Here is a 12,783-nt window from a genome sequence, read left to right on the forward strand (position 1 = left end):
GCTCTCCCAGAACCCCGGCCATTGGCCCCATGGGGACGAATGAGGGACACCAAACTCCAAGGACATTTGTGAAATGTCAAGGGCCCTTGAACCCAATTTTGACAACATAGTCAACTTGTCAAGTTTTCTTACACTTCATCACTTAAGGACTAAGCCTCCACCCGGCCATCACCTGCTCCCACACATCCTCGGGACGTGGCCCCGACGGAAAACTACAAAGCCACTCCCCTGGGAAATTCTCAGGACCTGGCTCTGGGGAGGGACAATCTTATCAGAAAACATGGTGTTTGCGGTTGGGATAAGCGGTCGCCTTTGAAGGCTGATAGGATTGGTTCCCTCACACTTGGGCAGCATATAAGGCACCTTGTGGCCTGCCACTGTACACTTGCCGCCGTCCGCCCTCGACCTTCTCAGAGACCGGAGCCCAGAGGAAGCATGAAGTGGCTGCTGCTGCTCGCGCTGGTGGCGCTCTCCGAGTGCCTCATCTACAAGTGAGTCAGGCGCAGGGCACAGAGGCTCTGGGGGCACATCCCCTCGGCTGCCTGTCCCTGGCCGGCCTCTCTGCCCAGATGTTCTCCTCCTTTTCACATTTCTCTCCTGACCATTTTTTTTTCTCTCTCTCTCTGCCTCCCTGGGGAGCCAGTGCTGTAGCTGGGGGGTCACTGTTCAGAGGAAAGAACATTCTGTGCATTTAAACATAGGAGTCCAGCGTGGCTGGTGTGGGTCAGTGAATAGAGCATCGGCCTGCAGACCAAAAGGTCCCAGGTTCAGTTCTGGTCAAGGGCACGTACTCAGTTGCAGGCCCCTCCCTGGTCAGAGCTCCTGCAGGAAGCAACCCTTTGATGTATTTCTCTCACATTTATGTTTCTTTCTGTCTCTTTGGAAGAAAGTCCTCTTTCTTCCACTCTCTATAAAAATCAATGGGAAAATATCCTTGGGTGAGGACTAACAATATGTATATATTAAACACGAGTCCAGGACAGATAGCCCAGCATAATTCTCTCTCGAGAACTTCCTTGTTTGTAAATAAGAAGTTCTAGACGCAAAGGAATGAGGCGCTAACAGTGGGATTTAGTTTGAGACCTCGAAACACTGCCAAGCCTAAAGCACTCAGAGTAAGACCCACCCAGGCAGCGCTCCCTGGCATCACCGACTGCCGTGGCTTCCCTGGGCACGGCCCAGTGTGGCCCCAGCTCCACCCCTGGGCCAGGGGCCTCAGGACAACTACCAACTTATTTGTATTTTTGTGCCCAAATAAGAATGCCTTCCCTCTTGACTTTGTTCCTTTTCAAAAAATGTTTTTATTGATTTCAGAGAAGAAGGGGGAGAGAGAGAGAGAGAGAGAGAGAGAGAGAGAGAGAGAGAGAGAGAGAGAGATATCAATGATGAGAGAGAATCATGGATCAACTGCCCTCTGCACGCCCCCTACTGGGGATGGAGCCCGCAATCAGGACCTGTCCCCTGACCGGAATCAACCCGTGACCACCGGGTTCCTAGCTTGATGCTCAACCAATGAGCCCTGCCGGCCGGGCTTGACCTCCTTCCTTCGTCCTCCCTAGGGCCAGCTTTCTCTTCCTGCTGCTTCCACAGCCCCCCACCCCCACCCGGATAATCCTTGCCTAACGACGCTTCCTCCCCCAAATCATCCCTTTGCAATCGCTCGCTACAGGGTTCCCCTCGTCAGAAAGAAGTCCCTGCGGACTAACTTGAGGGAGAATGGCCTCCTGAATGACTACCTGAAGAACCACCAGCTGAACCCCGCCAGCAAGTACTTCCCCAAGGCGGCCGACATGATGGCCACCCAGCCCCTGGAGAACTACATGGACGTGAGTGCCTGGCAGGTGGCGGGCAGCTCCCCAGACTTGCCAGGGGGAGTGAGGGGCTGGGGGTCTTGGAAGATGGATGAGGACTCTGATTCCCCTAGGCCGTCACCCAGGGGTCTGCTCCCAGGATCTCGGAGGCACGGGGAGGGCATAGGAGAACTCGAGGTTGAAGAGGTCACACTCATTCCTCCCTGCGTTCATGCGTGCCGTGTCAGTTTGCACAGAGCACCTCGCACAGCCAGGCTCTGTGCTGGGCCAAGGAGTAGCAGGGAGCCACTGGCACAGCCCACCCCACAGAGGCCCTGTGCTGGTAGGGAGAGACAGACAGTGATCTGAGCGCCCCACCCTCCCACCCCCCCAAGCCACGCGCAGCTGGGGGAGGGCTGCCAGGAAGGTACACACTGAGCCAGGTGGCAAGTGGCAGGTGACAGACCAGGACTTCTCCGGGGAGCAGTGAGGGAAGCACGAGGGGCCCAGCAGACGGGAGAGAGCAGGAGGGTGGTGTCAGGGCTGGTGGCACCGGGGAGCAGCCTGCAGAGAGCAGAGAGTGGGAGGGGTACGGGGAGGGCAGTGCAAAGTGAGGCCGAGGGTCAGTGGGAGAAGCCAGACAGAGTCTCTGATACTGCCTGCATCCTGATCAACTGAACCCCCTAAGGGGTGTCTGACATGGACAGCGTGGGGTCACAGGAAGATCACTCCGACTCTTCTATTTGGGACATGACTGCCCGCCTCACCGTCCTTACATGCTGTGTCGCCTGTGGCAATGGCCGGGCCAAGGGTGCCAGCGGCGCTGCCTGTCTGAGGAGCCTCGAGTGAACTGGGCTCACCAGCTCCCGGGGATCTTGGGCAAGAGCCCCCGCTCCCTCCCGCAGAGCTCACATCTCCCAGCAGAGGGCTGTGACGTGTGCTCAGCGCAGTGAGGTTTTTGGAGGATTGAGCACAGTCTGGTCCCTGGGAAAGGCATCCTGTTTATTCACTTACGAATTTATGAGGCACCTACTACGCGCCAGAGGCTAGGCAAGGAGCTGAGAAAACAATCGTGAGTAAGCCGAGTTCCTGGAGCTTCGAGGCAGGAGAAGACAAATAAGAGACTAATAATGTGTATGTAAGACAATTCCAGGGCCTGACACGTGGCACAAAGAGACATGAACTGGGGGAGAGGGGTGAGTGAGGGGACTGAGAGGAATGAGGGAGGGCAAACTTGGACAATGTGGTCAGGGAGGGCCTCCTGGTGGAGGTGACATGGATTAGAGCTCTGAACGACTGAGGAGTCGGCTAAGGAAAGACCTAGAATAAACATTTCCCAAGCACAAGAAATCGCAAGCACCATGTCCCTGAGGTGAGAATGAGCTTCTCATCAGCAAAGAGCAAGACCAGCGTGGCTGACCCCACGAATAACAATCCTGGCGACGCCCTCTATGGGTTTAGGGAGAAGGCAGAGTGAAGGGCTCCCACCTGTCGGGGCTGTGTCTATCCCGTGGACACCTTAATGGATGAGCACAGGGTATTCTATGGGTCCTGCTGTCACCCAGGATGGCAAGACGAGGACAGACAAGATGAGGCTATTATTAGGTGGCAGTGGCTCTCGGAGGAGAGCAGTCAGAGGGGAACTGGGGAACAATCAGAGAGGGCTTCAACGAGGCGAAGAGACCCGCCGGGCCAGACAGGACAGAGGCATAGAGCAGGGAGAGAAAGGCGAGGAGAACCGTGAAGGGGAAGGTGGGGGTGGGCTGAGGAGTCAACGCGGAGACAGCCGCTAGGGAGGCAAAGGTGGGAGCCCGAGTCTGTGAGCTGTGCCCCCCCGCCAGGTGGAGTACTTTGGCACCATTGGCATCGGAACGCCCCCTCAGGAGTTCACCGTCATCTTTGACACCGGCTCCTCCAACCTGTGGGTGCCCTCCGTCTACTGCTCCAGCCCTGCCTGCTGTGAGTGCCACCTCCTGGGCCCAGCCCTGACAGACGGGGACCTGGAACTCACAGGAGCTGCAAACAGGTCCAATCCCAAACTTGCTGGGATTTGCTGAGCTCCTACTATGTGCCAAGCACTGGGCTTAGGTGCTCTGGGGGCTAAAGGGTGACACACAGGGTCCCTGCACCCAAGGCATTCAGGCCAACGGCAGAGAAGTGGGCAGCCGTGGGCCTGTGCCATTCATGTTCAGCAGGGGCATCCTGGGGGGCACTGTGGGGTGAGTGGGGAACCTCCATCCAGAAGATGGTCCCAACTGGTCTAACCAGCCAGAACTGGAACCTGGACATACCTAGGCTCCAGAATCTAGGGCAAAGTTACCCTTCTCCCAAGTCCCCCTCCCAGCACCCGGCACCCACCCGGGAAGACAGGCCCCGGCCCTGCCTCTTGGTCAGCTTTGGGGGTCAGCAGTGTCACTTTTTGCCCACACAGCCAACCACAACCGCTTCAACCCTCAGAAGTCCTCCACCTACCAGGGCACCAGCCAGACACTGTCCGTGGCCTATGGCACCGGCAGCATGACTGGCATCCTCGGGTACGACACGGTCCAGGTGAGCGCCTACAGGGCCCCTTCCCCCACACCGCCGTGGAGCTAGCTCCCAGGGACTTTGGGGCCCCCAGAACCAGCTCACTTCAACAGTATAGGTCTCATGATCACAGAATCGAATTGGGGGGTGGAAGGGGAGAGGACGTGGTTGATATTTCTAGATGGGCAGGAGTGGCTAAGGGGTGTGGTGCTTGGAGCCATAAGCCAGCCTCTGCCCCACTCAGGCTGAGGGCTATGGGAGAGGCGGGGGAGGGCATGAAAAATGGCTCAGTTCCCCTTTAGCACTTCCTCCCTCCACTGTAGCTTCCCCCCCACCACCCCCAGTCCAAAAGCTCCTCCAGCTCCCTGCTTCTGGGTGCAGTAGGGGTCAAGGGCTCTGACTCCCCTGGAGTCTGCTTCCATCTGCACATCAGACACAAGCACAGGGCAACCCTGCTTCCCAGCAAATTCTCACCCGACCCGCAGCGGGGGCACCCGGAGGTCAGCCGCCATGGTCACCTCAGAGGAATAACAAGCACCTGGGGACAGTCCCCTCCAGGCCCTCCAAACGATGCCCCGAGCTGAGTCCCACACGGAAGGAGCCGAAGGCACCAGTCCCAGCACTGTCACCACACACAGGCCAGAGGCCTCGCTGATGGGGAATACCCTGGTCTCCCCACTCAGGTTGCAGGCATCGCCGACACCAACCAGATCTTCGGCCTGAGCAAGACGGAGCCCGGCTCCTTCCTGTACTATGCGCCCTTCGACGGCATCCTGGGCCTGGCCTACCCCAGCATCGCCTCCTCAGGGGCCACACCTGTCTTTGACAACATGTGGAACCAGGGGCTGATTTCCCAAGACCTCTTCTCTGTCTACCTGAGCCCGTGAGTAGGGCAAGGTCGGCCCAGCAGGGCTGCCCGGGCTGGGGGTTGGGGGCAGGGTGTGCAGAGGGTCTTAGCAGGCGTGGCGTGGGGAGGCCCGTGTCTGGGTCTGAGAGGTGTATTTGCAGAGAGAACGGCGCCAGGTCCCTGTGGCCAGCCATTCCACACCTCTGATTTGACGAGTGAGAGTCTCTGTCGCTTTGGCTTACACAACTCCAGCGTCATCAGCTGTTTGTGCTAGGCACCAGTCCCAGGACCACCGAGTCAAGTGAATCTGCTTAACATTGGGGCCAAGACTTCATAGCAAAGAACCATTGAGGGTGGGAGAGATGAAGATTCGACTGGGGCTTAAATCTCGAACAGGGAAGCTGTTAAAGGAGGAAGACCAGCTTCTTCCATATTTAGAATCTAGGTTTCCGTGGTGACAGTGAATTACTTCTAAGAGTGAATAAAGAGTGAACCAGGCGTTGGTCTGGGCCAGTAGTCAGCAAACTCATTAGTCAACAGAGCTAAACATCAACAGTACAACAACTGAAATTTCTTTTGAGAGCCACATTTTTTAAACTTAAACTATATAGGTAGGTAATTGTTATTAACTTAATTAGGGTACTCCTAGCTGGCCTTTGCTAAAAACTCAAGGGACCAAAGAGCCACATGTGGCTTGAGAGCCACAGTTTGCTGACCATTGGTCTGAGCTGAGAAGAGGTTTACGCAAGGAAACCTGAGGGTGCTGGCAGCTTCCCTGAGACACCCCCACCTTCTCTCGCGAAGCAGTTAGCACGGCCCATGTGTGCTTAGTTCACGGTCCCGCCACAACACAGTGAGTCGCATGGGCTGCCCATTGTTTACCGCGGAGGTGGGGGTTCCACTGAGTGGGGACCAGTTCATCCACACCCTTTGGTGACTAACCTTGTCGTGGCCATTTGCTGCCCCATCTAACCCAGATTTGCAGCGATGCAGACAGGGAGCACCCAGGAACGAGAACCAGTGCGCTTCGCACAGGAAGGCCCTTTCCTTTTCCCTCCTGGCCCTGCGCCGGAGCCCGCCCTGCAGAGACCTGGCCGTCCCATGGGGCCACCTTCTCTCTCCAGCTGAGCCACAGCTCCTCATCTCAGCACCACTGACATTTTAAATATATATATTTTTATTGATTTCGGAGAGGAAGGGAGAAGGGAAGAGAGAGAAACATCAACGATGAGAGTCATGGGTCTGCTGCCTCCTGCATGCCCCCACTGGTGCCAACCCTGCAACCTGAGCCTGTGCCCGGACCAGGAATCGAGCCGTGACCTCCTGGTTCCTGGGTTGAGGCTCAGCCACAGAGCCACGCCAGCTGGGCACCGTGGACACTTTGGGCCCAATCCCCCCTGACCGCCGGGGGCTGTGCCGTGCCTTGCAGTGTGTTTAGCAGCCTCCCTGGCCTCCACCTCCTAGACACCAGTGACACCCCCTCCCCACCCCATCGTGACAATCAAAACACCTCCAGAAACTGGCCCATATCCTAGGGGGTGGGGAAGGGACAGTCCCCATGGCTGAGGATGAGAGCTACACTGTCGAGTCCTCAAGAGCAAACGCCATCCTGGTTCATTTCGCACGGGAACCAGAAAGAGCTGGGTGCCCATCTAGGTTCTGGTGCTCCCTGCTGTGTGACCTTGGGCAAGCTGCTTCACCTCTCTGTGCCTCTCTGCAAAGTGGAAATAATAATAATAACCCTAGTGACCATGGCATGGCCCTTCGTGTAATAGGATTCAGAGAAACCCTGCCTGCCGCATGGCTCCTCAGCCCAAATAAATCCACTTAAAACAGAGGCCAAAATTACACAGCGAGGAAGGAAGGGGAAAGTTAGCTCTTGGAAGACCCAGAGTGTATGTCCCTCGGAGGGAATGATGGGAAGAATGCATTCCTGTCTTTTCCTCCCCACGTGGCACAGCAATGGCCAGAGCGGCAGCGTGGTGATGTTCGGGGGCATCGATTCTTCCTACTACACCGGGACCCTCAACTGGGTGCCTCTGTCCTCCGAGACGTACTGGCAGATCACCGTGGACAGGTGAGTGCACCGTAGCCGCCCCCTCCTGGCAGGGCCCCAGTCCTATCGCTCTATAGATGCACAGTCACTGAGCTTCCCAGAATGCCAGAGGAATGGCCGCACAGGGAGATGTCTCCCAGGAGGGAAAGTTGGGGATGGCCAAGCCAGAGACCCGAGAAAGGCACCTCCCTGCAGGAGGGGAGCTGCCAGGATGGGGCAGCCCCTTACCTCCTGGTCACAGAGGCAGGACAATCTACCAGTACCCAGGGAGCCTGGTGGACCTGGCTTGCACCTCCCAGCGTTTAGGGACCTGGGAACCAGCGCACGCCTCCCACTTTCGGGAAAATATCCTCTAGCCTGGTGACGGAGCAAATGGCAGAAGAGTTCAGACCCCTTGTACTTCAGGGCCTGCCCCGGCCCAGCAGCCTCACCCCCAGCTGTCCTGGCCCTGCTGGCCTGCAGGGGTGACCAGTCACCCAGGTTTGCCCAGGTGTGAGCAGGGCCTGGGATGTGAGAACTTTCAGTACTCCAACCAGGACAGTCCTGAACCAAGATGTGCCAGCTGGTCACCTCCGTCTGTCCCTGCCGTGCTAACCGCCGTCAGTCCCTCCGCTCCCGCCTGCTCCTCTGGTCTCTGCCCCTCCCCCTGCCTGCCGTCAGCCTGAGACGCCCCCCTCAGCTCGTCACCTCCTGGGCAACCTTTGGGTGTCTGCTTCCCCAAGCCATGTGGCTGCCTGGTTAGGCTCTGCATCCCGTGTGCCTGGCACGGAGTAGGCTCAGTCGCAGGTGCCAGTGCAGGAGCACATACATGAGCACCTGCATGACTGAGAGAAGCTGGCTGAAGGATGGGGACGAGGGCCCTCTGGAGTCACCTGGCTCCTCGGGAGATGTGCTCCCTGGGGGCTAAGGAGACCCCTTGCTGCCTCGCCCTCAGCATCACCATGAACGGAGAGGCCATCGCCTGCAGTGGGGGCTGCCAGGCCATTGTCGACACGGGCACCTCTCTGCTGTCTGGCCCAACCAAAGCCATAGCCAACGTCCAGAGCTCCATCGGCGCCCACCAGAATTCCTACGGCGAGGTAAGCCCCCTGATGGCCCTGGCACGGACCGGGGGGGCGGGGGGGTGTTCCTGCCATGCAAAGAGATGCGGCCCTTCTGACTCTTGCTCTCTCTGCCCCAGATGGTGGTCAGCTGCAAAGCCATCAACACCCTGCCCAACATCGTCTTCACCATCAACGGAGTCCAGTACCCCCTGCCGCCAAGCGCCTACGTCCTGCAGGTAAGGTCCCAGCATAGGATGCGCCCGTCCCCTCACTCCGTCAGGGCAAGTACCTGCACAGGTCGCAGCCAACAGTGCTCTGGAGAGAGGGGGAGAGAGAGAGAGAGAGAGAGAGAGAGAGAGGGGGGGGGGGGGGAAGGGGGGGAGAGAGAGGGGGAGAGAGAGCGTCCTAACAATAAACTCGTGACGGAGAACTTGGATACAGCCTTCCCAAGAGGAGAAGCAAGGCCAAGGATGGTAGCGAGAAAGGTTTTAGCTGGGCCTGGGTCTCTGTGACAGCCCTTGATCCGAGTGTGGTTTAGGAGAGCCTGGGAGACGAACCCCTGACGGCCCTCCAGGGCTGAGCAAATGAAGATCCGACTCACCGGGGCCCGGGCTAGGATGCTCTACCGCCTCTACGGCCTACCAATCCCCAGCCAACGGCGCAGGAAGAGCCTTTACCTTGTCCTGCGGAGCCAGGAGCGGGGCCGGCTTGTCCAGAGGGTGGATGTCGGGCGATGGCGCTTCGCCACAGGGCAGGGCCTGGGCAGGGCTTTCTCCAAGCGCCCAGGTGCCCTCACTGCGCAGGCGGCGGGCAGCGCCCTTTGAACCACGGGCTGGCAGGGGGCCTGGCTGGCCGCCGGCGTTCCGGTGATGAGAAAAGGCTTCCCAAGCCCTCCCAGCAGCTTTCGCTCCCGCCTCGGCTCCGATGCTGACGGCAGGGTCTGTGCTCCCGGAAACCGGAAATGGACGTGCAGGGAGCAGCTCACGCGGCAGACCCGGGCCACCGGCGCCGGCCGCCTCAGCCCGGAGCTCCCGCACGCCCCGCGCCCCCGGGCTCGGCCCAGTGCCTTCCCGCTGAGTCCGTCCCGCTCCTCTCCGTCTTCTTTTCTCCAGAGCCAGCAGGGCTGCACCAGCGGCTTCCAGGGCATGGACATCCCCACGGACAGCGGGGAGCTCTGGATCCTGGGCGACGTGTTCATCCGCCAGTACTTCGCCGTCTTCGACCGGGGCAACAACCGCGTCGGCCTGGCTCCCGTGGCCTGAGCCCCGTCTTCGGCTGCTTCCCGGAGCCCCGGGCCGGGTCTACGGCCGCTCCAAGGGAAGAGCACTCTCCTCAGGGGTCTCCCTTGCGTTGGGGTTGCCCCGACAATGCAGAATAAAACCTAACCTCCCGGAAACGTTTTGTGGAGTTGCTTCTCTTCATTGGTATTGCTCCTCGCGTCACTGGGTCCAGGGTCAGGACACAGGGCAAGGGTCGGGGGTGGCCATGCTCACTGGACGGCAATGGCGCCGTGAGCTGGCTGCACACACGCCAGGTGGAGCCCTGACGGCAAACAGGTCCTGACAGGCGCCGCTGGCAGCCTCGCGTGAAGAACATGGGGGAGTCGAAGGAAGACGTGAGGGCGTTGAGGGAAGACGTGTGGGCGTCGCGTAAAGACGTGGGGGCGTCACGTGAAGAACGTGGGGGCGTCGAAGAAAGATGTGAGGGCGTCGAGGGAAGACGTGAGGGCGTCGAGGGAAGACGTGTGGGCGTCGCGTGAAGACATGGGGCGTCGTGTGAAGAACGTGGGGGCGTCGAAGAAAGACGTGAGGGCGTCGAGGGAAGACGTGTGGGCGTCAAGGAAGACGTGGGGGCGTCAAGGGAAGACGTGGGGGCATCGCGTGAAGACGTGGGGGCGTCGAGGGAAGACGTGTGGGCGTCAAGGAAGACGTGGGGGCGTCAAGGGAAGACGTGGGGGCATCGCGTGAAGACGTGGAGGCGTCGCGTGAAGACGTGGGGGCGTCGAGGGAAGACGTAGGGACGTCAAGGGAAGACGTGGGGGCGTCGAGGGAAGACATGGGGGCATCGAGGGAAGACGTGGGGGCGTCAAGGGAAGACATTGGGGCATCGTGTGAAGACGTGGGAGCGTCAAGGGAAGATGTGGGAGCATCATGTGAAGAACGTGGGGGCAACGCGTGAAGACGTGGGGGCGTCGAGGGAAGACGTGGGAGTCACTTCCGCCTCAATTTAAAGAGATAAGGAGGCAAGCCCTGGCTGTGCATGTAGTGTCCTCCCGTGCACTTCCCGTTCAATTTCCGTCACAGGCACGAACCTTGGCTGCAGGCTCCCTGGCCCTGGTCAGGGTGTGTGCACGAAGCAACCAATCAATATGTCTCTGTGTCTTTCCCTCTCCCTTCCAGCTAACATAAATGGAAACCTATCCTCGGGTGAGGATTTTAAAAAACAAACAAATAAATAAATAAAAGTTAAGACTTGGTGACCAGAAATGCCAAGCCACTGCCTCCCCGTGGAACAGGGCACCTAAGTTCTTGGTTAAGGGACCTGACTTCTCGTTTCTCCCAAAGCCAATAAGACAAAGAGGAAAGAGAGGGACTGAGGACCGGTGGCCACGGACGGTGGCATTCCTAAGCAGGCCAGACAGGGAGGTCTTGCCTGGAGGGGTGACAGGTGGACCCCCCACATCTGCCAGGCTAACCCCTGGGGAGCCCTCCGCACTCTCCCATCCTCGGGAAAGACGATGGCCTCACTGCTTTAGGCACGACCATTCGCAGTGGCGCCTGCTTCTCATCTGCCAGGGCTGGGACTGTGATCGCGTAACTGCTGGAGCCCCGAGGCCTGGCACGCAGTAGATGTGGACGGAGGGATGAATCTGAGGTGACGTTTTAGGAGGAAACAATTCAGACAGGACGAAAGAGTGGATCTGCCGCCACTGCAGCCAGGCCCACAGCAGGGGGGTCAGCGCCCACCCCACTGGCATTCTGTCCGGTCATGAGACCAACAGGTGCGCCTCTCAGATTTCCGGGAAAAATTTCACAGCGCCCTGGCAATTAGCATCTCCGACATTTCCCGAGCACCCGCTCGAGGCCAGGCCGTGGGCTAGGCTCCGGAGGCTCAGGCAGGTCTTCCCGGACCCTTACCGTCCCGCTCCGGGTCACACGCCTCCTCCTTCCCCGTCCTCACTCCGCCAGCAGCAGCTCGGCCTCTCCTCCCAGCCCCACTCCATTCCGTTCCCTCCCCCTGGGATTCCTGGCTACAGACCGATCTGAAAAGGCTCCCCGTTAAGCAGACCCGCTGGGCATCTCTGGTCTGACAGCTCCCACGTCGCTCCGCAGGATAAGACAAACTCACGTTGCTTTTCTCCCATCTTCACTCATCACTCTCTCTGCTCTTCACTCTCTGTTCCCCAGGGCCGAGCGAGGACTACGCTCAGCTCGCTCCATCCTTCCCATCCACTCTTGTCCCTGAGGGTTCTCCTCCCCGCACGGGTCCCTCTCCACTGGCCCCTGGAACCCAGAACTCCCGGATGCAGGTTCTCGCACCTCGCGCTGGGAGTGCCGCTGGGTCCTCTCCTGACTCTCTGGGCCACGGAGGTCCCAGATGTGAGCCTCTGCCACGTGGCAGTGGGCCAAAGTGGTGGAATGTTTACAGCTGTCCTCCTGTCTCCCTTTCCCACATAATTTCTTTATAACTTTTTAAAAATATATATATGGTATTGATTTCAGAGAGAGGAAGGGAAAGGGATAGAAACATCATTGATGAGAATCATTGACCAGCTGCTTCCTGCTTGCCCCCCACTAGGGATCAAGCCCACAGCCCGGGTATGTGCCCTTGATTGGAATCAAACCCGGGACCCTTCAGGCTGCAGACCAATGCTCTATCCCCTGAGCCAAACAGACTGGGCTCCCACACATTTTTTTTTTATCAGAAATGAACATTGTTTAGCGGGGTTCTATTGGGGGGAGGATAGTATTAAAACGTGAATGCGCCCTCGATTGGACTGGTTTAGCGACGAGGAAACAGGTGCTGTGAGCCTCTGCCACGCGGCAGCTGGCCTGGCGGAGAAGCCCCCACAGAGGCAGCGGAGACAGCCAGGGCCCTGCACTTCCATTCTGCGTGGGGTCCCGGGAGCAGAGCAGGAGGCTGCACAGGGTCACAAGCCACCGAGACACGCAGAGGCATTACCACAACTCGGCTGGGAGGCCCCACCCTGCAGACGAGGGTGCTGGGCCCAAGTCCCTCAGCAGGTGGCTACTGAGCAGGGCGCCCAGACCTCACCCTGAAGCACCGCTCCGTGCATCTGACGGGCCTGTTAATGACACACGGCCCTTTCCCACCTGTCATGGAAACCTGGCTGCAGCGCCCCACCCCAGGGACCCGCTGTGGGTTAGTGCAGCTCAGCGCTGGGCCATCAGCCTCACCAGGAACCGCCCGGCTCAGGGAGCTGCCGGGGCGAATGACCGCTCACCGCTTTGCTGGGCGGCTAGGGCGGACATGGGGACACACAGCCGCCCCCTCGGCCTG

General features: G+C 59.0%; 1 protein-coding gene across 1 annotated transcript; it reads left to right on the top strand.

The window, feature by feature from the left end:
• Window positions 1-435: 435 nt before the first annotated feature.
• LOC311628491 (pepsin A) lies at window positions 436-9,649 on the top strand (the record flags this gene model as incomplete). The annotated part of the gene is made up of 9 exons (XM_084895708.1): window positions 436-491; window positions 1,670-1,826; window positions 3,632-3,749; window positions 4,222-4,340; window positions 5,000-5,199; window positions 7,124-7,240; window positions 8,154-8,298; window positions 8,400-8,498; window positions 9,375-9,649. The coding sequence occupies 9 exons, from the start codon at window positions 436-438 to the stop codon at window positions 9,522-9,524; spliced, it is 1,161 nt and encodes a 386-aa protein (XP_084751834.1). The 3' UTR covers window positions 9,525-9,649.
• Window positions 9,650-12,783: the final 3,134 nt, after the last annotated feature.

Source organism: Pipistrellus hanaki, assembly GCF_964339955.1.
Source record: "Pipistrellus hanaki genome assembly, chromosome: 9".
NCBI lineage: Eukaryota > Metazoa > Chordata > Mammalia > Chiroptera > Vespertilionidae > Pipistrellus > Pipistrellus hanaki.